Source organism: Lepidochelys olivacea (genome assembly GCF_965140295.1).
Source record: "Lepidochelys olivacea isolate rLepOli2 genome assembly, chromosome: 13".
NCBI lineage: Eukaryota > Metazoa > Chordata > Testudines > Cheloniidae > Lepidochelys > Lepidochelys olivacea.
The window spans coordinates 18,959,613-18,985,942 of record NC_140423.1 but is presented as its reverse complement, the minus strand read 5'-3'; the positions used below and the strand labels follow the sequence as shown (position 1 = coordinate 18,985,942).

The 26,330-nt window shown below is 40.8% G+C and overlaps 1 protein-coding gene across 6 annotated transcripts in view; it reads left to right on the top strand.

Moving 5' to 3' along the window:
* The window catches only part of EYA2 (EYA transcriptional coactivator and phosphatase 2), a 155,766-nt gene that overhangs the window by 79,987 nt on the left and 49,449 nt on the right, over window positions 1-26,330 (top strand). For all 6 annotated transcript variants that reach the window (XM_084646294.1, XM_084646293.1, XM_084646296.1 and 3 more), the window contains 4 exons: window positions 12,797-12,864; window positions 16,249-16,426; window positions 18,214-18,341; window positions 18,856-18,939. In XM_084646294.1, coding sequence (XP_084502420.1) covers window positions 12,797-12,864; window positions 16,249-16,426; window positions 18,214-18,341; window positions 18,856-18,939 — 458 coding nt within the window. The remainder of the gene's footprint in view (window positions 1-12,796; window positions 12,865-16,248; window positions 16,427-18,213; window positions 18,342-18,855; window positions 18,940-26,330) is intronic.

Here is a 26,330-nt window from a genome sequence, read left to right as displayed (position 1 = left end):
AGATATTTTCCAAAAATGCTGAATCCTGGAATAGGAACAATAGAATTTCACTGTATAAAGTTGAAGTGCAACTAGATGTAGTAAGTCTTTGTACATGACTTCTCCTATACTAATTTCAATATTAAAAAATGCCTGTATTTTTTTCTGTGACTGAGATGAATTGTGGCTATAAATACTAGCATGTGGACTGTTCACTGATTTGCAAGCACAGATTCGGTCATCAGTTCTCCAAGTGGTTACATTTGCTCTTGCAAAAAGAAAGGCTTGTCTGAGGCTAGTTTGAAAACCTGGTATTTGGTGTACTAGAACCTAACTACTGTGTTGCTTATGGCATCTCAGAATGTAACACTCCTAGATAAGAATTTGGTTTATATATTACAGGGGAATGTGGTGTTTAAATTCTTCGTTTTCCAGGAAACTGTTGACAATAGACAATTATTAGAACAGGGATCTACACATGCAAAATAGTGTTGGCTTGACACATTGAAGTCCTGGATGTTTGAAGTCCAAGTTGGCACTTGATCCTCAGCACCTGTTCAGTTTCTTCCTGTCAATAGCATAGGCAAAGGTTGGGAACCCACCTTACTTCTGAGTTTCCAGGCTCTTGTCAGTTTGTGTTATGCTCACCTTTTTATTTTCAACTTTAAGATTTGGTTTTAGTTGGCAAGTGCCATTAAAGGGACATCTGACTTACTTCCCCTCGATCATCAGGACCCAGGCAGCCCAGTTCACTTAATTCTTCCCATCACAAAGCAGTTTCTAATGCAGAGAAAAGTGTCTGGAAGCCCCTACACCTGATTACAAGGCATGTTGACTGCCTAGGCACCATAACCAATGAGTACTTTAGAAATGCAGATATAGTTCGAATTTCCCAGGATTTAGATTAAAAATGCTGTTAATTCATTGGACCAAAGCAATAGAATTCTGTATTGACCATCCATATTTACTCTTGCATATATATGCAGCTTTAAAATTAAAAAGAAATTGGAAGAATTCTAAGGTATATAGCACTTCAAAGATTTATGCTGAGATTCCTTTCTATGAATCTATACTATTGTTTCTATTGCAATCTGAATTACAAACCAAATTATTTCATATGCCCTAAAGGAAATAATACATCTTTACTTCCAGAAGATCTTAGGTCTCAATTCCCCATTTCTAGTGAGCAATGGAACTATGTATAACTGATAAAAAGAAGGCCAGGAAAAGGGCATTTTTTCCAAGGACTAATAGAAATATATTTAATGCTAAGAGGTGAATACATACTTGAATCAGCTCACATCCAAAATTCATATTACAGCTTGAAAAGACACCAAACTGCAGGATTTTAAGAGTTGTTACTCAAATTCCAAAATTTAATTTCTGGTGGCAGAATTAAATTACATGGAGTATCTTGCACCTCTTGGGTCATTTGCCAAAAAAGAAAAACAAATCAGAATATAGTATCAATACCTGAATGAAGAATGGGCATCTAGTTTTGAAATTATCGATTATTCTTTCATGTGCATTTGACATCACAGTAGAAAACAGTGTTTAGTCCACACTTGCATCATTAAGCCAGTCTACAAGCACGTGGTACAAAGTGATGCAACAGAAGCAGAAGACAGAGTTGTAAGCCATGAAACTCTGTAGCTCTGCAGGCATTATGCATGAGGACTTTTGGTATTCCAAAGATCTTACTGCAAGTTCATCTGCAATCAGAATTCCTTCACGAGGTGTTCCTGACTTCGACTAAGTTTATAGTGAGGTTTAAGATGGGAGTGATGGTATATGCTTTGGGGGTGGAGAGCATTGTTTTGTTTGGGGGGAGGGGTTGTTTTTTGCAACAGAGTATGTTGTGTACCAAAAATAACTTAGTGGGAGGGAAGAAAGAGGAGAAAGATAATGAAGATAAGGAAGCTTTTCTTGGTTACTCACCTTAATTTTAGGCTTACATAGAATATTCTAAAAGTTACACAAGGTTCATTGAATACTTGACTTGGAACCCTAACAATGTTTTCATAAAAATGTTTATCAAGTAAAGGGAATTTTAACATAGTCTAGATAAAATTATATATAAAAAACGACATTAAGAAACATTAAGGTTGCAAGGTCATGTACTCAAGTTAGAAAATGCCAGACTTACGGTGGCCTGTGTAATCTTAATTCTTCCCTCTTGTGCATCCGTCCATTCTGCGTACTGAATGAGGCAGGGATCCTGTGGGAAAAGATGTTATCGTGTGATTATAGGCTATCACACCGCATCTGGACAAAGGGGCTCAACATGTGTTTGCACAAACAAGTAAATCTGCTATTTCCTAACTTTCAAATGCTGCAACCGAAATAACGTTCTTTTAGGTCTTTTTTTTTTTTAAAGAGGGAAAATAATGTAATTTTCTGGAGCGTTTTTTAAAGGAAAAAGATAAAAACTAACTACATTATATACCACTATAACATACCTCATTCCAATCCCATGATAGATTTATCAGCAGCATTTGAACCTTAAACTTCAGCACTGAAGCACAGACTGCTACCACTTGACCTATAGGATTAACTACACTCGCTGATAGAAAGAGAAGACTGTTATCCTAGAAGGAGGATGGCCCACTAGGTCCAGGTGCTGAGTCCAGGGGTGGGAGAGCCTGTGCTCACTTTCTTCTCCTCCTTGCCCCGATAAATTAGGGGAACTCCTACTCCATGTGGTGCCCCCAAGGGGAAGGGGCCATTGGGTACAATCTTGTGTTTGCAGGGCGCCTGGCTAGGTTCCAATCCCATGTGGTGCCCCCAGAAAATGGTGGGCAACCTAAATATAGAGTTTGTTACCAGCTCCTGGATAACATTCATGCCTATTATGCACCACATAAAGTTTAGATGGTGTAACTAGATTTTAGTGCCAGCTAAAGGTATCTGATAGAGAGCCCTTGAAACTGAGGGCTTCTCACCACAAGACAGGTACAGCACAGTTAGTGGCAATACATGTTTATTTCATGTTGTCCTACTAAACTTGACCATGCAAGGGACCACCACTAGGATGAAAGGGTTATTTAGTATTTGGTCTCTCTGCTGAGATGTCCAACAAGAGGTCTTTGATGGTGGAGATTGTGATGTGGAATTGTACTGAATTCAGCTAAGTTTTTTTGCAGCATTGTCTACTACTTGCTCAAAAAGTTTCCTTGTGATGCATTTTTAAAGAAAATGTAACTTTGTTTCCTATGGTACCTGCGCCGGCCACCTATAAAGCTGGTTAGAGTGAACGGTTTCTCAGAAATAATATAGGGGACACTTTCTCAGCACCAGAGAGTGAGTGAATACAGGCAATCTAGGAACTTTCAAACCTTTAAAATGAATTGAGTCATGTGGAGCAGGTCACCTATAAAAAGGAAAAGGAAGATAAAAGCCAAACCCTTACAGCAGTCTTGTTCATCATGCTTTACAGCCATGGGTGAGTAATGAATTATGGGTCACAGACCCAAAGCAGCATAAGAAGGAGATTTTGGTCCAGAAACGTTGTACAATGAAATATGTCCTAAATAGTCACCCAAGTGACCAGCAAAAATCAGTCAGCCTAGTAGAGATGGTTTCTAAACCAAAGGTTGAACAAAATCATAGTGGAAATCCCATGGGTATATTTTAAATTGGTGGCGTAAAACAGGGTATTCTACAGGAGGTATTTGTTGGTGCAAGATTCATTGTGTTTCTAAAAGAGTAGTATGCTTTAGCAGAAGCTACTGCAGTAAAATGCCACAGTGCTATTGTGCAGAGCCACTCTTTCCATATAGGTTTGTACAATGTGTTCTTCTCAGTAGTATCCAAGTCCTTCCAGATGGAATTACAGGGCAGGCTGTTTGGTGGAAGGAATCATTATGCCTAATGGCAAACAGTTGAGCAGTATGACACAGCGTACATATGGGCTGAGTTTATCTTCTCCTTTAGCGGGTCAGATACTCACTTGAAATACCTTCCCAGCTGACAGCAGTGTAACATTTTATGAGATTCCTTGCCCAATAAATGCAGGCAGATGTCATAGGATTTAGAATCTTACAAGGCACTGGAGTATTGTTGGTGGGGGGTAATTTTGACAGGTGCTTAACCTCTATCTAAAAAAGTATCAGCTTGGAGAAGGCAATATTTACTGCAGGAAACATTAGATTGTCAGAGAGGTTAAATGCTGTAAAAAACCTTCTGAATGACCACCGAAGTCACCAGCCAGATGTTGGCCATAGAATAGAGTAATGCAGACACTACTGGGAGTTATTCTGGTACTTTTCCTTGCATCGCTGACTGCCAGTACTGTTCCCTGTAGGAGCAACAGCTTTTTAATGTAAGTCTGAACAACATGTACTGTGTAGAACAGCCCATGCCACATTGTGCAGGGTTATAAAACCTGGTGTGTCACCATTTCATGGGACATTTAGTTTATTAGTATTAGGAGATTATAAAAAATAATCCTTTCAGAGATCTTTCATTGGAACTGATCATTTGTGAACTGGAAGAATCAGTGGATCATCATTTTGTTATATCTTTTCAACCACTTCTGCAAGTTGTCACCACCATAACATCAGCCACCACTCAAGGCGGCCACGGGTACTCTAGATATTGTGCACCCTTTGGGTGTTCTTGGACTCCTCACTGCTACTGTATACCAAAATAGTTAAGTCTGTGAAAAATGCCGTGTTCCACACTTAACATCTCTTCAGACTTGGCCATCTACATTCTTGTGACACTTGATTGTTTCAGTGTATTCAGTTCTAGAATGAAAGCATGACCTAGAAAAAGCTCCTGTTAGTTCTGAGTGTAGCAGCTCACGTACTCACCAACAGAGCCCACCGAGAAAACATCTCCATGGTGCTCTCCTCCCTACGTTGGTCCCCACAGATTGTCAAATTCAAGGTCATAGCCCTAATCTTCAGAACCGTCTGTGGGACTGCCCCACATTACCCAACAGGTCACATCATTTACAATAACTGTAGCATCCCATGACAGCTACATTCCTCTGAAACAATGGAACTCTCAGCAGCATGAGTGAGCCATGTAAGTGCAGAGACAGAGTTTTCTTGATAGTGCCTGGGTGGAACTCACTCCCGAAAACATTGAGAACAGCCATCAATCTCATTGCCAAACTTGCTTTGTCATCCTTACTTTCCCGAGTGGAAAAGGGATGGAAAAAACCCACCATTAAGGAGATGAGATGGGGAGAGAAACTGAGAACTTTGTAACATCTAACACATAGAATTTGTTAGGCATTCCAGCACTACCAGGAGTGCAGTATAGAGAGATTGCATAAAAGATTGGGCAGTTTACTGTGGTCTTTGGATTTCAAGAAGCTATTGGAGGTAAGGAGGTGAGGAGTTAGGCACAGGAGAGAAGAATGGAGACATTTTATAAGTGAAGAAAGCATAGGAAAATAAACAATATTGCTGGTGGTTTTATTGAAATAGAAATTAGATGAATGCAGTAGTAAATTGGGTCCAAGGACTGCATTTCTCTCCACAGGGATCAATGCAGGGCAGCTGGTTACCGGCAGACTTTCCAAAGAGGACCAAAGCAGCAGAAGAGGTGTATGGGCAGGGCCCACTGACAGCCTGTCTGAAACCTTGTTGGGGCTCTCTTGAGGGGCAAAGGCCACAATTAACTTCTCAAAGCCTATGGCTGAATCCATTAATGGCTGAAAGGGAGAGCTAAAGGATTACTACTGGAGGGCCTTACTTTTTTTTCTTTTTTGCAAGTTCACAGCTGCCAAGTTTTGTGCAGATTCATATGGGACATTTTGTGCGTATTTATTTGCAAGCATGCAAATTACTCATTAAAATTTACATGTTTGTAACTGACCATAAACTTCAGCTTAAAGTCATTGTTCCCTGCCCCAGATGCTGGTGCGGGAAGGACAAAACCTAGCAGGTCCTGAAGGATGTCTGGGGAGTAGGTGGGCATTGGTGAGAGCTTTCAGAGGACGGGGGAGTACCAGAATAGCTGCGCTTGTGTAATATCCATGAGGGCTGGGAGATAGCTCTAGGGTAGTTAGATCTGTGGGTGTAACTGGAGGGGGAAACTGGATTTGTGAGTGTTGGCAGGGCTGGGGGGAGAAGAGACAAGCTCAGTGGCTGGGACTAGAGACTGTGGGAGGGAGAAGCTGCCTAGAGTTAAGTTTGGGGGGTTGTTCAGGGTGTCTGGGGAAGCTGGGAAGAGGTAGGTGGGGTTTGTGGGATGTCTAGGGAGGGAGCTGGATGGCTGGGTGAGAAGCTGGAGACAGCTGGGTCTAAGGGGGTACCTGGGAAGATGGGGGTAGCTGGGTGGGGTGGCTGTGGGCTGGATGGAATGTGGGACTTGCTGAAGGGGTCAAATTGGTGGCTGTGGGAGGGAGCGTGGGGCCAGTACTGGGTGCTCCTCACCACCTGTCCCTGTCTCCACTTGCTGTTGCTGCCACCTGGCTGCCCTCCCAGCTGCTCTTTCCCCACTTATTTCTTATAAGGGGCGCAGCAAGACAGAAGCCACTTGTGTGCGTGCTCAGCAGGTGCCCCCAGCAACCCCAACGGTAGACTATTTCTGCAATCCAGCTGCATGTGTGACATTCAGTCTGTGGGAATGCGTGGGGATTTCTGCATGCGTGAGTGTCGCATGAGGTACGGGACACCTGGCAGGCCTGCAAGTTGCCCTGTCAGCTTGAGGCCTGAATGCTCAGTATGAAAGCTTTTTCTCAGCAGCTACTTGCAGCCCCGATCCGGCTCAGGCACAAATGAAATTGTTTCTGAACATGGCCCACATTTTTTAAATCTATTTTAATTTTTTAAAAAAAGAGTAGAGGAATAGCAAAGGGAATCCATTTACCCTGAGGGACAGGCTATAACATTAATAAACTCACTAAAGTTTCACTTTGAGTGTTGCCCTTGTGCACTCCAATGTATCCCTCTTCTCCCCATCACAAGAAAGTCTATGGCACTGGATCTACGGAGAGATTTTTTTTTTTTACAGAGCATGCACAGCTGTTGTATGGTGTCTTTGCATTTGTGTTCGCTTGTGCTGGATGTACTCGGTGGGAACATTTACTGTACAGTACGTCTGAAGAAGTGTTCTCTTCTAGAATCCAGGTTGTTTTATTACCAGCTAAATGTTCTTTAAGCGACCTGTGAATGAGGGCATTGTGACATTTAGCAACTGATTTGATTGAACACAGATGTGAACTACACTCCATATGGAGAAGATGCCAAGGGCGAGATTCTGGGCTGTGTTTCTGATTTAAAAGTGGGGAGTTCGAACGCAAGCTGGGAGACACGGATCCAGCAAGGTAGATAAATGTTGCTCACTCACTCATCCGTGATACAGTAAATGTATCCATTAAGGGAGAGAGAAACTCTGAAAGGGAGAAGTACTGAATAAATGGGTACTTAATTATTAATTATTATTAAAGCTCATGCTCAAATAAATTGGTTAGTCTCTAAGGTGCCACAAGTCCTCCTTTTAATTATTTGTGTTTCCGTGTTATAGAATGGTAGTATTATTATTAGGAATGGCTGAGGATTTCAGTGTACAACATGACTTGCTGTATTACTCCCTTCCTCCACCATATAGCAATCCTAGACCTTAGTAAATCAGGTACTGGAGGACTAAGGAGTCATAGGAAAGCTTTGGTGTTTTAATACAGCTTCTGGAAGTGCCTCCTCTTGGTATTTCCTATAGATGGGCTGGAGCTATAGAGTTTGGCTCGAATTTCACAATGTCACAACTTGGGGGAGTTTGGCTCCAGATTTTTGATTTGGGCCCATCTTGGTTACTTTCAAGTACACTATTAAAGATCAGCCAATTGCCATTAGCTCAAGGTTGGGATGTTATGCCATCCATTAGGAGCATCTAAAAGCAATAGTCCTACACATCAGGGCAGCATCAGTTCAGAGATGAGAGAGCCCAGGCATTGCAAATATGGGACACATCCCAAGGACTCCAGAGACCTCCCCTTTCTCCGCCCACACACACACAACCTAAACTTTTCAGAAGCTGCTCAAGCCCATCGCTGGTTATCGAAGCACATCCTACTACCTGGGAAAGAGTTTGACATAAGTGGACAGGTGGCAGGAAACAACAGGAATGGAAGGGAGGTGCTTGATAAAGGCTGGGTGAAGGGGTGTCATTTGACAGTGTCACTGCTGAAACTTTTTGAGAATTTTTTGACTTTTTTTTGTGGAAAATGAAGTTTCCACAAAATCAAAACTATCTGTGGCAAATGTTTGATTTTACTGAACTTTTTCAGTTTTCAGTCAGGAAAAACTGAAACAAAATATTTGGGGTTGGGTTCACCATTAGTCTGTGTTCTTGTGAACCGCTGCAGTGCCTTGTGCCCACTGCCTTCCATCTCCTCGCTGGGCTGGGCTCTCTGGCCAGACTATATCTTCCATGGTGCAGCACAACAGTTTAACCAGAAAGAAAACCACCAAAAAAAAATTATGGGAAATGTAGTCTGGCTAGAGAGCCCAGCCCATAGGTGAGAATGGGAGCGGGAGCCATTTGAACTACAACTCCCACAGCAGCTTAGAAGAACACAGAGTAATGTTGAACCAAGCTGAAATTAAATGTGTCTACATTTTTTATCCAAATCTTTGAGAACTTTCCATTTCATAAACGTTTTTGATATTTCAAGTCTTTATTGTGAATCAGCGGAATGGAAATTTTGATTATTTATTTTTTTGTTAGCACTGGTCACAAGAGCATTGCCAGGTGTGTCTAATGATGGAGCCAGCTCTTTCTGCAGCCCCACTTGTAGGGTGTCAGGAGAAGACCCTGCTCAGTGGGCATCTGCAGAGCACCCACTGGGTGCTTTACCCGTACAGCGTGATACGCATGATAGGAGAGGAAGCAGGATGGTTAACTTTGGTCTAATTAAGACAACGATGCGCAAGAGTTTAGGAATGGAATACAGAGCTAATTCGCTGGTTCAAATCCAGCCCACTGACTGAAAGACACCACCCAGTGAAAATCTGTTTGGTGGCATATGTGCAATGAGATGATGAGTCTTGGTCCAGTTCCCAGTAGACAGGTGTCAATTCTGCCTCCTCAACAATTGGCAGTAACTGCCTGTGATACAGCATGGCCAGAAGGCAGCAGGAGAGTGATATAGGAGAGATGTGTAAGTCCCTGGATGAGGAGAAGCCTTATTCCTTGTAGAGGAAAGAAAGGTTTCTATAGATTAATTAAAAGCACCTGAAGCTAGTCACCTGATAAACCCCCCCTGCTTCAATCAACCAAAAAACAGGAGTTGGAGCAGAGAGCAGTTTGAAGGAATTGGAGCAGAGGAGAGTTTGGAGAAGTGCCGTGACTGGCTAGAAGACCAAGACCCTAGGTAAAGAGACACCCGGCTTGTGCAGAGAGAGAGAGGGCAGGAAGCCCCACAAGCTGAAGAGCAGGAGAGCGAAGTAGCCCAGGGAAAGGAAGCACTAGTTCAAGTGGTTTACCACTATCCCTAGGGCCCCTGGCCTGGGACCCGGAATAGAGGGCGGGCCCGGGTCCCTCCCTCTCCACTACCCTTCTCTGGATTACTAGTGGGACAGTAAATATCCTAGTTCAGGGGCAGGAAACTGTGCCCTGAACCCCCACCCAAGAAGAGGAAGCACGGGACCCATCGTAATCCTACTGGCAATTTGCCACACTGCCTTTGTTGGCAGTCTCAGTGAAGAGGCTGAGTATTGAATCGTTAATGGAGACTGAACTCCTTTCTCCAAGAGGTGGATGCTTCTAGTCACGGTTGGGACACATTGACAAGAGACAGTGTATGTATGTGGGAAGTGTCCATTGCCGCTACCCTGCATTCATTTCTCCAGATTTGTCAATGTAGCATCTTTCTGCCTTCCCTAAATTCACTGAATGATAAAATTACAGAATTAGAAAGTGTGTTTTCCTTTCAAGTTTTCCCTTTTAAAATCCCATGGGAAAAGGAGCAGCATTGTACACATCTGGGAAGAGAGCTTGTTAAGATACTCTTGTGTGCAGAATATTTTTGTGGTTTTGAGCACAGATTTCCTCAAAGGGGCATTAACTCTCCACCACTTTTCTTTTTGCACTATACTGTTTTTGGAGTAGTTTAATCGATAGTGTAGAATCCAGTCTTGAATTTGATAGGAGGCTACAAAGCTCAACCCTCCCACACACTACTGCAATTCCCCTCCAGATACACGCACAAACACACACTTTGATTACACAGCAGGTGCAAAGTTCAATGCAAGTTCATTCCCATATTACATATTGACTTTTAATTACCTCTAATCATTTGGAAAACCAGAAAGATACAGTATCATCTGCAAGTAGCACAGCAATAAACATGTTCTCATCACAATTTACACATGGAGCATGAGTCCCTTGAGCTAACTCATCCCCCTCCTGACAGCTTTAATAAAGGATGATGGATTGTTTTAAACTGACAGCTGAGGAAGATCAAACATTCCCTCCTGTATTGTTTTGAGCTCTGGTGTACAAGAGCTGTTTTGTGTTCTGTGAAAGTTGTATTTGCCTGTAAGCATTGGGGATCTATTACTCTCTTTCACACTTTGTTCAGAGATGCTTAGTTACTAGGGGAATCTATTCATCCTGTTTTTAAAAAGTGTGCAAAGAAGAAATGACAAAACTGAGTGTGGGATGAATGTCTAGCTGAGGGTGCTGTAGTATAGAAATGCTCTTCCAGGCTGCTACAGAAGGGCTGGCTTGATCATTTTGGGAGGGAAGGATCGGACAGTGAGTTGTCACGTCCTCCAAAACCACTAGTAGCAGGTGAAATTTGCTCATGTGACGCTTCCTCTTCTAATGCCACCAGAGCATGACTCTCTGGCTCAGATCCCAGCAGTGGACATGGAGCATTTACAAAAACTGAGGATCTGGACCACTGAGTGTATCCAAGGACCCACACAATTACCAGCACTGCTTGTTTGAAAACCAGGCCCGGCTTATTAATCTCTTGGATTTTGATTTACCCAGTGACATTCTTTCTGGGTAGGGGTAGACCTGTTTCACCAGAATACAAAAAAAGCTGTTAATATCTGCAGGTTCTTTTTGATGTATTTCTCTGGCATCTGAACCCTCTGGTGTGTGTGTGTAATGACAGTCTGGCATTCTACAGGGGGCTGCACTGGAAGAAAACTTCAGCTCATGATCAGCCCATCCTCCCTCCCCTCCTCCTCCCACTTTTTTTTGTAAGGCTTTTAAAGGCTACATGTGGCGACAAATTAGTTCTGAAGACAGATCCTCCTCCTTGTTTCTTTTTGGCATGAGATTTATTTCTCACTGCATGTGCTTTTGTGACTGCACTTGGCGGGCTGCAGTTTGTTCAGCTGTCCATTCCTCAGCTAATCTAGGGTCTTAAAATAAAAACAAATAAGTCAATCTTTGGAGAAAGGACACCACGTGAAGACACTGAGAGGCATTTGTTTCCAACTTCTGGTTAGAGCAGCACTGGGCATATATATATATATGAGAGAGAAATTCACATGGCACTAGCCAGAGTACGAAAAATGACGCTCTTATGTGTATCTGCAATTAGGGTCCTCAGGTTCTAGTCTAATAAAACAAAGGGGGTGATTGAATGATGCCCAGCCAAGGACCACAGTGACAAGCTGCCAGGAGCACAAAATAACATCTAGCTTACAGATCACAGCTGCCCTCACCACTAATATGAAGTTGAGGCTGCCACAGAGATAATAGGTCACAAAAGGTAATGCTTTTGTGGAGGCTGGCTGGAGGTTTCCATCAAGATGGAGCACTATATGTTCTTTAGATTGCCTCTCTGTGTTAGATAGGAGGGTAGTTTACAAGCAGAATTGGGCCCAGCTCTGGGAGCAAGCACTGCTTCACAAATTAGGGGACAAAACACATGGTTCTGAGCTACTGTCGCACTACACAAGCTGAAGGAAGAAGAGCTTTCAGGAAGTGGTTCTCCAATCGTTTGAAGAGGGAACTCTTGAAGCTGAAACTTTGTAGACTGCAGTTAATATAACAGTCTAGGCATTTCCAGGAGGGAGGATCTAGGGGATGGGAAGCTTCAGAATATTCTGTTTCTGCACCACGACCAATTCCCCCTCCTGTCCTTGTGCTGTGAATTCTCAATCCTCCCCTCACCCCATTCCTGCACACAATGTCCTGCAGTGCTGATGCAGTAGCTCTTCCCCCCAGAAGCAGATGCAAATATCAACCTGAGGAAACTATGCAAGGGTGATATGAAGCATCCATCCCTCTTCTTAATAACATCAGGACTAAGCAGTGCCAATGCTTCCAGTCCCTGCATTGCCAGGAAACTTGACAATGAAATTCTAACCCTGGAAAGAGGCATGTAGGTCCAAATTTTCAAACTTCATGTGAACATGGTTTACCAAAACATATATTTGCAGGGCATATGGCTTGCACCTGAAGTCTTCGTTTGCACAAACAACTGATGGGATGTACAATTGCCGGTATTTACGTGGATGAAAAGATGTAAACTCTAGAGGCACAGTGTAGGAAAACATTTGGAAAGTTCTGTGCTAATGTATCTTGAAAAATACAAATCATGTTTCACAAGGACCCATGTTGCAAGCTTGTTTTCAGCCAACTTTTCCAGCTTTAGCGTGTGGCTACTTCCTGGCTCCATTACATATTTTTAAAATGGATTTTGTGGTTACCTTTGAATTCAGCAGTGGCCCAAATCTTGGCATTAGAAGCAATTCCCTAGCTTTCTTGACTTGCCACATACTGTTTTGTAGGATAAATGTATTATTCCTACCGTTGTGTGACTGTCGATGTAAGCATATTCTGTTACATTGATATTTAGGAAATCTGTTATATGTAAATGTGATATTATTTTTCACAGGCACATCAGGGATTTACCAAGGAGCCAATGGCCTGACCAATTCTGCAGGATTCAGCACTGTTCATCAGGTACAGCCTCAGTAGTTATTTCCAATGTCCCTTATTTTAAAGACCAAGATCTTCCAGATTAGAGAGACTGCCACAATTTTCACATGTATTTAAGGAGGCTAATAGTATATGTAGTCACAGAAACCACCTATTTCCATGGATACCTGGCCTGGTGATTGACCTAACATCTGGCCTTTTGTGTTTTAAATAAATGGATACATATATGCACAGCAAAGGCTCAGCAGGGATCTTTGCAACAGAGCCCTGCCAAAACTGTATGTCTCTCCGCTGGCGTTCTCTGACCTGGGCAGTTGTTGGGCTGCAATGCTGAAAGCATTTCAGAATTCTTATGGGGAGCCCATGGTATCATATGATAGCTTTCTTAAAAGCAGTGTCTTTCCATCAGCTATAGAGAGCGCCCCCTTTGTACCCTTTCCTCTGGTCTCTTGGCTTTAGGTAATAAATATGAATAAACAATCTGAAAGAGTCATACACAGACTCTGGTGAATACTGAGCTATCTAAGCCATCCATACTCTTCCTTATCTGAGTGTACACCTGTCTGTGAGCTTCACACTTCACATTTGTTGGCACCTTTATATAGTGTGTGTGTATTATATAAGGCACAGCCACAATAGAAAAATTCAGGCTGCTTAATAGCCAGTTGCTCAGTTTGTCTGGACCAAACATGAAGGCATTGTCCTTAGCAAGTCACCTTGCAAGACCAAGGAACAGTAAATTCCAATTTCCTCCCCACAAGGAGTTGATAGTGGCTCTTGTATTTCTGAAAACAATAGTGGGTTGTTTCTTTGTTTCATATTCTGCTGAAAGACAGTATGGTCAGTAAAGGCCCAGAGACATGCACCTGATTGAAGTTTGAAGGTGACATGCAAAAGGGAAAAATAATTGGGCTTGTGTCTTCTTTTTTTAATTATGGGATAAAAAAGACGTTAAGAAAAAGGAAAAAAGCCTTAGTTTTCTTTTCAACTTTATTTTGTATTTGAAACTCAGGTCTGTTTGCCCTTGAGGACTCTCAGGTGACTGAGAACTAGTGGAATTATCACATCAGCCTAAAACACGATTAGTTGAGGGAGGGAGGGATTTTTGGTTAACACCTATTTAAAATCAATGTCACGTGAACATTTCTGAGAAAGCCTCTTTGTTAAAAATTCAGTATTCCTCCCCTTATGTTAAAGAGTGAGAGCTCACAATATACATCTGAGACCCTTACCCTGTCCTGCACAACAGCCAGAGAAGATGGGGTTTGATATTCTTGCTATTTCTGAAGTAAAAAAAAAATTATTTTTTTGACAAATATTTAAAACAAAAAAATTCCACCTTTCGTTATATGTCATGAAGAAGCAAAAATGGGCAAAGACTTGAAGTTTTTTTAAAAAAAACCTTGGTATGCCACCTTGATCCTGTGATTTGTTTTTTCAGGGTTGAAATACCCAAAGCAGAACTATTGTTTAAATTAAAAATAAAAGTATGGTGTTTTTAAATAGCTTTACCTGAGTTTGGAACCCTCATCAGCTCTCCCAACATGAGGGCTACAGCGGCGATAAACGGTCAAACACTACCAGCAACCACCCCAGTGTGTTAGACTGTGGCTTGGACGTCACTGGTATCTGCATCCCCGTACCATAAGTGCATGCAGACTGCTTTGTCATGCCATTCTGATCAATTGACGTGAATATGCTAGGCTCTGAAATTTACAACAGCAACAAAATATCATGTTTTGAAGTGCCCAGAGAGGAATAATCTTGTGTATTTCAATATCCCACCTCCTCACAGGAAAGGAGGAGATAGGCAGAATGGAGGGAGGCTATGAAGGGCATGTGTGCTCCTGAAAAGCAAAACACAGCTGGGGGTATTATTTTAGATCTCCTGGCCTTGATGCTGTCCATTTAATTAATTTATATGTCTTATTAAATCCTAGAGTGTGGTAAGTAGCATACAGTACACTCATCCCTCACAGAGAGGCCCTGCAACTTTAGTGGAGAGCCTAGAAATGTGCTGTATGCTGAACTCAGCAAAGGGACTTATTATTGTGATACTTTTGTGATGGGCCTGATCCAGCTCCTACTGAATCAGTCAATGGACACTTCCCATTAACTTCAGGCCTAAGATTGCTTAAAATGTTTCTCCCAGGAATTGAGTTCCAGTGAGGTGTTTTGGGATTAATCCTCTTGTCCCCCCCGCCTCCCGCCCCAGCAAAGATCATCTGCACCTCTTATGTAAAAAGAAAAGGAGTACTTGTGGCACCTTAGAGACTAACCAATTTATTTGAGCGTGAGCTTTCGTGAGCTACAGCTCACTTCATCGGATGCGTATTGTGGAAAATACAGAAGACGTTTTTATATACACAAACCATGAAAAAATGGGTGATTATTTGTAGTGATAATCACCCATTTTTTCATGGTTTGTGTGTATAAAAACGTCTTCTGTATTTTCCACAGTATGCATCCAATGAAGTGAGCTGTAGCTCACGAAAGCTTACGCTCAAATAAATTGGTTAGTCTCTAAGGTGCCACAAGTACTCCTTTTCTTTTTGCAAATACAGACTAACACGGCTGTTACTCTGAAACCTCTTATGTAGTTAACTTACCTTTGGGAAGGGGAGATTGTTTAGGGATTCATTCACTAACTAAACCGTTTGGGAAACACTTCAAAATATTTTCTAGACATTTCTGTGTGGCTTAGTGGATAGAACACTAGACTGGGACTCAGGAGCCCTGGGCTCTATTCCTGGCTCTGCCCCTGGCCTGTTTGGTAAACTTGGGCAAATCACATCACCTCTGTGCCTCAGTTTCCCCATCTGTAAAATGGGGATAATAATGGCACCCTCCTTTGTAAAGTGCTTAGAGATTTACTGATAAAAGTGCTCTATAAAGCGGAGTATTATTTTTTTCATTTTGTCAGCTGTTCTACAGCTGATCAAAAATGTTGATAACAGGTAGAGGAAAATTGCAAATATTTTTGTGATTTCCCCGCTCTGTATTTTTCACCTGTTCTTTTAGTCACTTTTGTGCTTAGAACTGCTTACAGTGGCCATCTGTTGCATCTCAGTCCCTTTGGAAACAGTAGTTCACATCACTCCCCTGCATAAAATTGCTGTACCCTGTGCTCAGAAAGGGCCAGCCATGGTGAACAAATCCCACAGAAAAAGGCAGGGCTTGTTATGACTCTTCTCTCCTTGTAAATTCTGCTGATGCAAATGAAGCAGAACTAGACATGGGCGAAGCAGAAATACCTACCAGAGTGGCCTGAACAAGAGTCTTTGGAAAAAGTGTGCCCAGATCCCACAACTCTTGAAGGTATCTGCCATGTGCTTTACCTTACCCACTTGTCCGTGTAGTAAAAGCCTGTGATGCAGGAGGATTACTCATGTCTCTTTTCCCCCAAAGGAATACTCGTCCTATCCAAGCTTTCCTCAAAGCCAGTACTCTCAGTATTACACCTCTTCCTACAACTCTCCTTATGTATCGGCGAATAGCATCAGTCCATCAGCCATCCCGACATCCACATACTCTCTCCAAGAGTCTTCACACAACATCACCAGTCAAAGCACAGAATCACTGTCTGGTAGGTGGATACATTATATTACGTAAAACCAGTTCACTGTTTTACAGGCTCAATCATCTGTGGACACAAATAATACAACTTTGCTGTCTGATTTGTGAGCGTATAAATTTACACCAACAAAGTTCATGGCAAAGTTCTGTTACTTACACCAGCAATTTTGCATATGTCCTTTGTGGGGGCAAAGGCCGATGACATTACAACTGCAGGCACAAATTCAGAGAACAATTCAGAAAATGTAAGTGCTGTATAAGCCATGTTCTTTTCATGAGTATTTCTTAATTGCTTCCTATAGCCCAAATGTGTTCCTGGTGTGAGTGGTCTCACACCTTCAAATAAAAGATGGTTTAGAAAGGGAAAATGTTATTAATCACGACTTTTAAACAGGCTAGTGTGTTAACAGATAGTTTTTATTAGTGATGAGCCCAACCCAAAATCTATATCCAAACTCACGCAAAATCTAAAAAGTTCCTACCTTTGCAGCCTCCTTCTAGTTTTTAGCTAATTTCTAGCCACTAAACATAACATCCGACTTCGTAAGTATGTTAAAAGGAATTCAAGTGATTCTCTCTTAAAAAAAAATCAAGAGAAAACAGGTTGTGTTAAATGTCAATTATGAATTCCACATATGGCATCAATACCTTTGAAATTATCTCGACTCTCCTGGAGTGCTTACTTTTGAGACTCTGAGGGCTCAAGCAGTCTATGGAATTACTGACAGATCATTATCCTCCTATGTACTGTCTGAATACAGCTTTCAGATGTCACTTTTCCACTAAAGTTTTCATTGGCATGCAATAACATTTATATAAAATACCACATAATTTGTGGATGATCACAATATACGCCCATTGTATGGTCTGCTGACTTATGGAACAAATCCGAACATCTGTGGTTGTTCAAAAAGAAAAATAAACTAATATTGCTTTTAAAAAGTGATCGCAGATTGCTCTAAAAGCAGTTGGAGGATTTTCTATTCCTTAGATCTTATCTCAGTCTACTTGAGAAACAGTGATTTCAAAGAGACTTCTTAGGAACAACCCAAACTCTCCTTAAGAAGAGTGCGTCCCTACCAGGAGGATTGAGAGGCTACAAGTTAGCAAGGTGAAAAGAAAAATGTTTGAAAAGGATTTGTAATTTAACGTAAGTGATATCTAGAGAGTTTTATGAAAGTGAATCCTATCAATTGATGCTTTACACAGTGACCTTCACCTTTGGTTTATTATTCTCAAGTGTTTCTAAACTGCTGTATCTTCTGTCCTCTGATAAACAGCTAAACTGGATTAAAACACACATGTATTTGGGAATATTCTAGAGCTGGGTTTTGTAAACAATTTTTTGTTGTTGAAAAATGGCCTTTTTAATCATGAAAATTCACTGAAAAAAAATTCATGTTTTGAAATTTTGCTTTTTTACTTCCCCATTTCCAATAAAAAAAGGGAGAAAGGAAACCCCAGAATACTAAAAAAAAACCCTGATTTTAAAAAGTATGAAAATTTTCAAAAAAATGAAATCTGTTGGTTTTTTTTTTTTAAACTTTAAAATATATTTTCTTAAATGTTTGTGAAATGTTTCTATTGTTTGACCCACTCAAACACTAACCTTTGGAACAAACTTTTTTTTTTTTTAAGAGGCTTGTGCAATAACTAAGTACCAAATACCAAAGCAGTTGTCACGCCTTTGCTAAAAGATACTTCTTGGATAACATAAAAGTATCGCAAGAAACACATGTGAAAAGAAATACACTGCAAAATTTAGGCTTTCAGCGAGATCCCTTTTTCTCTCAATAGGGGAATATGCAACCACACCAGTAAAAGATACAGAAACAGACAGGCAACACAGAGGGTCTGATGGAAAGTTACGAGGCCGATCAAAAAGAAGCAACGATCCTTCCCCTACAGTTGACAATGAGATTGAGGTAACAATATTAATTCCTTTTCTGATCATAAATCCAGCCAAGAGAAATTGCTACATTGATTTGCAAATAATCCACTGTTAGACCAGAGAGTGGTATGAGCCAAAACATAGGCAAGATGTTTGAGACCTCGCCACCACGGCTGATGTAGTTTTAAAAGAAAAATGATTGTTGTCTCAGTATAATCGTCATAGGCAAAATTCGGTACTCTGGCTTTTAAGGCAGCATTGGAGTCTGTTATTTTGCTCTCCTGACATAATATCCTCCTGGGATTTCTATGCATATTGGGATAGCAGATTGTCAGACCAGATATGGAATCGGAGAGCAGAGTTTGGGGTTTTTTGTTTGTTTTTTTTACCAACCTTAAAAAGGCAGCTATGATCAATGCTTAAAGTGATTTTGTTACCTTAAAAAATATGTAGCCACATAATATTTTTTTCTAATTAAATTCACTCCTGAAAATGCTTAACGTGTGAATGTATTTGTCTCTTTCCCTCCCCTTTGTCTTTCACCACAGCGGGTGTTTGTGTGGGATTTGGATGAGACGATAATTATTTTTCACTCCTTACTCACGGGAACCTTTGCATCCAGATACGGGAAGGTAAAATTTAAATCATATTTTTTTAACATTATTGTCTGTCACGCAAAATTGCATTGGGAATTGTGGGGGCAGTTAATAAGGCAGCTTTTCTAACAGATGCTGCCCGTTTTGTTCAGACAGATTTTGTTATAAATAAGTCCAGTGATATTTCCCTCAAACATGTGAAAATTTAATTTAGTTTCCCGTCATATTGTATGTAGCCCTTCTTCTTCAAAAGCTTGCATTGTTCATTTGCTGCTAGATAGGACACTGAGCTGTTGTTCTTTCAAGGCCTTTCTCCTAGGAGAAATAACTTATCCAGCAGCCAGAAAATAGTAACTCTAGCCTGCACACAGTAATATTTTCTGCTTGTCTATTGTTTTCATAAGAATCTCAGACAAATGATTTCTTTTTTTTAAGAGACTTTTTATATTGATTAACCCAAGTTCCTTCCAAGTGTAGCATTGCATCTTCCCACTAATGAGCTCAGATGGCCACTTAAGGCTAGATTTTTTTAAAGGTATTTAGGCACATAGTAGGATTCTCAAAAGTGCTTAGGGCCTACTACCCCCCAGTCAACATCTTCCGGGTACATAAATACCATCTGGTGTTTAAGCTGATGACGGCATTTATTTAGCAAACCCTATCTGTAATTAATAGAGGAAGCTTTCAAATATACTGAACTTAGCTGCTAAGGAATTCTGAAACAGCAGGTACTTAATAATAATAGTACTTATGCCTCATTTATTTGTATGGGAGTTTTCCTATTATAAATTCTTGTTCAAATGACTGACTTACATAATGTCAAGCATTTTTAAATGAGGAGAGAGAAAAAGACAATATCATTACCTAATTAAAGGTGGATAACCTATCTGAGAACTGTTTCTGCATATGACTTTTAACGTTGCAGCTTCATTGAGAGACTGGCAAATAATCCTATTTCTCTTTAGAAACTAGAAATATGATTTGACATCATTTTATGGCTTTACCAGCTGTACTTGATTTATGATGGTTATAACAACCTGGATGTGTAATTAGTGAGATAGATTTATTGTCCGCTGTTAGATGTGCACACTTGTAAAGGATATAAAATGGTGTTCGTGGTGCAGAAATCCACTGCAGCATTTGGAATGCCACTAACACTTCTAGCAGCACCTTCTGAAAATCAAGCACAGATTTCCGAACAGGGATTTTTCAGGCCTATGTTGTACCAGGTAATTGGAATAGTTTCTTTTCCCACTGAATGTAATGAATGAGACAATTTGCAGCAGACATTGTGTAAGTTCTCACCTGGCTGCATGCAAAAAATAGAAAAGGAACAGGCAAGATAGAGAAAAATAAACTTGTGCAATCATACTGAGGATTGAGTTTTGGTGGTAAACGGCTGATGGAGAGTTTCCCTAATGGAGGGCAACTCCATGCTGGTGCAAAGTCAGCTCCTGTGCTAGCCATCCTGGGTACAGGAAGTATGTCGGGGCAAGGTAATTCAATGGTGGTGGTTGAGCTCAGTTACACTGTACAGATCCTCTACTAAGATTAGATGACTTGGAGCCTACCGCACTGGGGCCAACATAGACTGGTCTCTGGATCAGGGAGCTGTAACTGAGGCTGTGTGAACATAGGCTGCGTATTCTGAAAGAGCATATGCGAAGGTTAGGGAGAACCGAGAAAGTGAACTTTAGGCTAAGATTTTCAAAAGCACTTACCATGGACGTAACTATTCCCATTGACTTCAGTGGTAAAACTCATGTTGATTTCAGTGGGAATCTTACCTTTCACTTCAATGGAAGCAGAGGTAGGCTAATCCTGAGCACTTTTGAAAACCTACTTGCATAAGGGATTGAGAGGAGAAAATAGGAAAACGAAAACACACATGGCTGTCCAGTATGAAAAAGCTCTATGGAAAATAAAGTGAGAACCTTTCCATAGGGTAGTTCTTAAGCATTCTGTAGAATAGAGAATTATAGAATTTGAAGGGGTGGTTAAAAATATCGTTAGAAAGGCTCTCCTTTGTTATTAAGTTCTAAAAGATTTTTTGAATAACTTCTATAGAACCCCATTGAATTTCAACAGATCCTACCGGTTTCATCTCTATTGAATTCCATAGAACTTTTCTATAAGGAAAATGGCTCCAAACTAAAACGATGATAAACCAAGGTTTTGATCTAAAGACCCATATTGAAATAGAGCCTGATCCAAAATCAATTTAAGTCAAAAGGGAAATGGAACACACACCAAACTTCTGCCATGGGAACCATTAAATAATAAACCCAATCCAGAAGTGTTTAAGCAAGTTGAATTCACAAATATGAGAGAAGCAGCCAAGTCAGAGTTGAATAGAGCTCCAAAATTTCATACCTGAATAATACAGAAAGTATTAATCTCAGATATCCAGGCCTAAAATATATTCTCTTTATCCATAATTGATATTAAAGATACACATGCCTCTAATTAGACAGACACATTACTAATTAAATCTCCCTCTTTTACTGGGGCAGCTGGGATTAGAACCCTGGGTCTCTCACCTCCAAAAGCGCACACTTCTACCAGCAGTACCTCACTGACAATACTAGTAGGGTAGAGCTGATCAAAACCTCTTTTGCAAAATAAATAATTAAAAATTCACAGTATTTTTCAGGTTTCATCAAAACTTTGTTTTGGTTGAAATTTTCTGACCACGTCTAGTGCTGGAGCTCCTAGTTATTTTCTCCAAGTCACAACTATAAGGCGGGAACATCCCACTCAAAGCCAGGCCATTCCTTAGCTAATGAGCTCCTTGGAGCAGAGACTGTCCTCTGGAAGTGTTTGGAAAGCACTGAGCAAGGAGCACCAATAAATAATAATCATAATTGCAGCACAGGGTGGACTGATCACTTGCCCATGGTTAAACAGCATGTTAATGGCTGAGCCTGGACTTCTGCTTGTACTTATCTCCCAGCCTCAGTCCTCTGCTCTGGGCAGCAGACTATACAGCCTCCTGATATTTAATCTTAATGGGTTTCCCATGCAGTCCATGCAACATATCCCCTCTGTTGGAAATCAAAAGTGGCCTGTGAGCTCCAAGTCTCCCTTTCTTTTCTTTCCCGGTATTTTTTCACAAACAAATGTCAACAGGTGGGATAAAGTTTTTAAAAGAAGTGCTTCCTATGCCTTAGAGAGAGGGCTGTAGAAAAGGTGAGACTTGCAGTACAATGGAAACCTATGAGTTGTGTCTGTATTGTGAGGGGTCAGCATGTCATCCTGGAAGTCAAAAGATAGCCTTATATGCTGAGGGTACAATTCCCAGCTGAGCCTGTCAGGACAGAGGTTGGTCCTCAGTTGCCATGCTTGTGATTAAGGGGATGTGCCATTGCTGTTCCCATTGTGAAGTGGAATAGCTATCAAAATAACAAAATATCTTCCATGAGCAGGTAAAGTGAGTTTTTGATCTATCTGAATGTGGTAGAGAAGCTGGCAAGGGGGAGAAAATTTCTCCACCCCCTTGCCTCTCAGCAGGAGGCCCCTGGATGCAGAGCAAAACAAGGTTCCACCGCTATATCCAATTAACCCTGAATATTGTGTTCAGTAGAGTTTAGAAACCTGTTCCACAGGCTTCCGCTTACAGTATGGGTGTAGAGTATTTGTTGTGAGACTAGAATGCTCAATAGACATAGCAGTTCATTTTTATGGCTTAATATACACCCTTAATATAATCCCTTCATGCACATATTAAAGAGAGCTTCCATGCAATCGAAAGGATGATTGCACTCTTTATTAGGTCTGTAAAGAACTGAACACCGAAGTACTGGCCTCTGAGGAAAACACAAGGGGAAATAAGTGAGTTAAAACCAATTGCAATGTTACTAGAGCTTTAGCTGAATTTAGTGCAGAGGTCTCCGACAGGAGGATGGTACGTTACCAGGTTTGGCCTCTCGTTCCAAGTTTTGGTTTGAAATAACCAGATGCAGGGCAGAAAAGTGCCTCTTTACGTGCTGTTAATTTAATACTTGGTAAAGGAAATAGCAAATACTCTTGTCAGGAGAATTCATCAACCTATTCTCCTCTTCCTATGCCCAAATTTTGGGAAATTTCTAAACCCGTTCTTCATAGCTTCTATAACCTTAATTGTCAACAGAATTTTTAATTTGCACGTTCCAGTTGTTAGGGGTCTTTTCTGCATTCCTTCCCAGTAGCAGTGAAACACAATTATTTGATAGTTCACTCTAACACTTTTTTAATGAATGGTAAAGAGAAAAAGAGAGACACTAAAGTTTTTTTTTTTTCCCCAGCTGCTGGTATGTTAAGTAGGGGATAATAATACTTCCTTACTCCCACACTTTTTCTGTTTTGTATATTTAGACTAAGTTCTTCAGGGCAGGTAATGTCTCCTACTCTGCTAGTATAGTGCCTAGCACAATGGTGCCCTAATCTTAGGTGGGGTCTCTGAGTGCTACTATAATAAAAGAAGTGACTAGTGAACTACGTCTAGTATTATAATTACTCCTTCCATATAACAAGTCTTGGGGGGAAATGGAATGGATTTAGTTTTAGCACTGAATTACAAAACTGAAAATGTCAAAAAACAGCTGACATTGCTACCAGAACATGGAATTTTGGTGGATCTTCATCAACCCTTTAATATTGTCGACAAGGGGTTTTGATCTGTAAATTTGAACGTAAGATACACATCGCCTTCTGGAATTAGTCAGCATCTCCTATTGACTGGATTTTAACAGACACCATTGCAAATGCATAACAGAGCACATTGTGTCTAATTTTTAAACAAAAAAACTTAGAAACAGTTATGCTCTTACACTCATTTTCTGGATGTGAGTTTCTTTAGAATGTGAGAATTTAAAATTAGCTATCTTTCTTATACTATACCATCACAGGTCTTATCTGTCTGGGGGATTTATCTGAATTTCAGCCATCAGTGGCCAGCAGCCAGCAGTACAAAGCATATGGTAGGCAAGGAAAGCACAGTGGAATTTACCCCAGTTTTAAGCAGGTGTAATCTGTACCACTGCACATACTAAAGCTGGTTGGAAATTTTCTAATTGAATGTTTTTCCATTGGAAAATGTCAATCTGTCAAAAACTTGTGTTTTGCGGAAATGAATCCATTTCAGCTAATCTTATGAGATAACACAGGCAAGGTTGGCTGTCTTGCTCTGTGTTTTTGGTTCAAACAATGATCCCTGTATTTCACAGTGAAATTCATCTGGAATCACCAGGTTCAAGTTGAAGTGAGGTTAAACCTACTGAGTTTTATATAGCTTCCACCCAAAACTATACATTGGCTCAAGTTTGCCCAAAACTGAGCATAGATTCATCGCATCTTGATAAACGTGGCCAGATTTCCAGTTAAAATAAAACCCTGAAACTAAGTGGTTTGCAGCTTAACTATGCATGTTTGGTACAGCTTCGCTTAGGAACACTGCACAAACGGAGAATTCCAGCACTCTGAAAGGAAAAGTGTCTTCCTGGTGAGCATTATTCGACTGTGGAATAAACTTTCTGAGGAAAGTGGTGAAAGCTCCGTCACTGGGACACTTTAAAACTAGCCTGGGAAAAGCACTAGGGAAATATACTGTGGGGAATAATCCTCTGTATCCACATAGTCTCTGCTCTGTGTAACCTCATTAGTGACAGGTTCAAGTCTGAGGGAGAACCTGAACCAGAGTTTCAACACCCCTTACAGTATATTTCTGGGTTTTCCTAGTCTCTTGTGTGCTTGATTGACTTTTGAGATTTATACTCCAACACCAACTTTAAGGAATTTTCAGTGGGACCTTGGGGAATTAGGTGCCCAATTCCATTGACTTTCCATGGGAATTAGATGCCTAGCTCTCTCATGACTAAGTCTGGCCAGAAAACACAAATTCTGTTTCACAGAGAATTTCCAGGTTTTGACATTTGGTTTCATATTGGGACAAGCTTGAGATCTTTTAAAATTTTTCACAGAAAAACAAGGGAGAGAGACCTCCCCCAGAGTAGCAAGTAATCCATTCATCTGGGATGTGGGAGACCCGTGTTTAGATTCCTGCTCTGCCTGATTTGGAGCAAGAGTTTAACGTGGGTGTCCTCCCACATCCCATGTGAGTACCCTAGCCACTGGGCTATTGGCTATCCTGGGGTGGGTGGGTGTCTCTTGTTTTGTCCAGAAATTCCATCCTGGACCTAAGAAACCTTCCTGACAAAAGGGAATTGGCATTTTCAGACAAAAAATATTTCATTAAAGAACTTCCGACCAGTTGCACACAAGGCCCTTTCAAAATCCCAGCCCTGATTTTCTTTCTGCCTTCACTTTTATGCCTAATGTGCTGTGCATTGCCATGTGCTCAGACAGGCCCCCAAAGCTACTATCCAATTGAAACACCATAGGGATTTAATCAAATCTGATGGTGATTCATGGTTCTAATGGCTGGATCTGTCCTTTACTACTTTACAAACTGAGAAGGAATAAAAAGCCATTTTATTACTTAGCAGTTAAAAACTATTTGTAGAAGTTGCTAAGGTTCAAATCAAAAGCACTCTCCCTTGAGGACTATTAGTTAATTCAAAGTGCCAAGGGCTCCCCCCACATTCGTCTTCTTTTGCTTGAGATGTGGCCCTATATCACTGCTGCTGTTCAAACATCTAAGAGTTTTCCGTTCCTTTGACAAACATGAGCCAAAGTGCTTAAGGACATCTGTTTATTTTATTTCTTTAATGAGAAAACCTTCCAATTTCTCCCTGGCTCAGCTGTGTTTATTTTCATTTTGTTAGTCACATGTGCTGGGTACCTCGCGACATTAACAACCTGCAGAGACCTAGGCTAGAGCCTGCTAGCAGGCATCCTGGTCAAAAAGGCAGAATCAGCCCTTCCTAAGGAAAACAGAGTCCCTGGAACTCTATAAAATAGATTTTCAAAACAAATACAACCTAATTCACTCAGTAGATCCTGGATTAAGTCAAGATGAATACAATTTGGGAAGGATTTTCTGAGGAAGTTGAAGAGTTTTTTTTACCCACTGGAGGCTAAACTTTGTATTTAATGCCCTTTTAAAGTTAAATAAGAAAAGCATTCAGTCATTTCAGGTAATAAGGAGTCTGTTATTTTAGACATGTCATTGTATCAATTATTAGTTCATTATTGGGGGGAGGGCAGACTATATAAGGATAAATAATCGCAGTGATTCAATTATTTTCTAATGTGTATTTCGGGAGCAAACTTCTACATTAATAATTTCTGCTGATGGGAGGCAGGAATACAAAACAGGGAAGACAGACCCATGACAGTTTGAAAAATGGGCACAGGAGACATTCTGAAGAACTTTTATAGATTTAATCTCTTGTTGAAGAGTTTACGTAAACCAGGGATTTTCCAAGCAGAGTGCACGTGTGGCATCCAGGAGTATTAAAGGATTATTTCTATCATAAAATACATTTCAC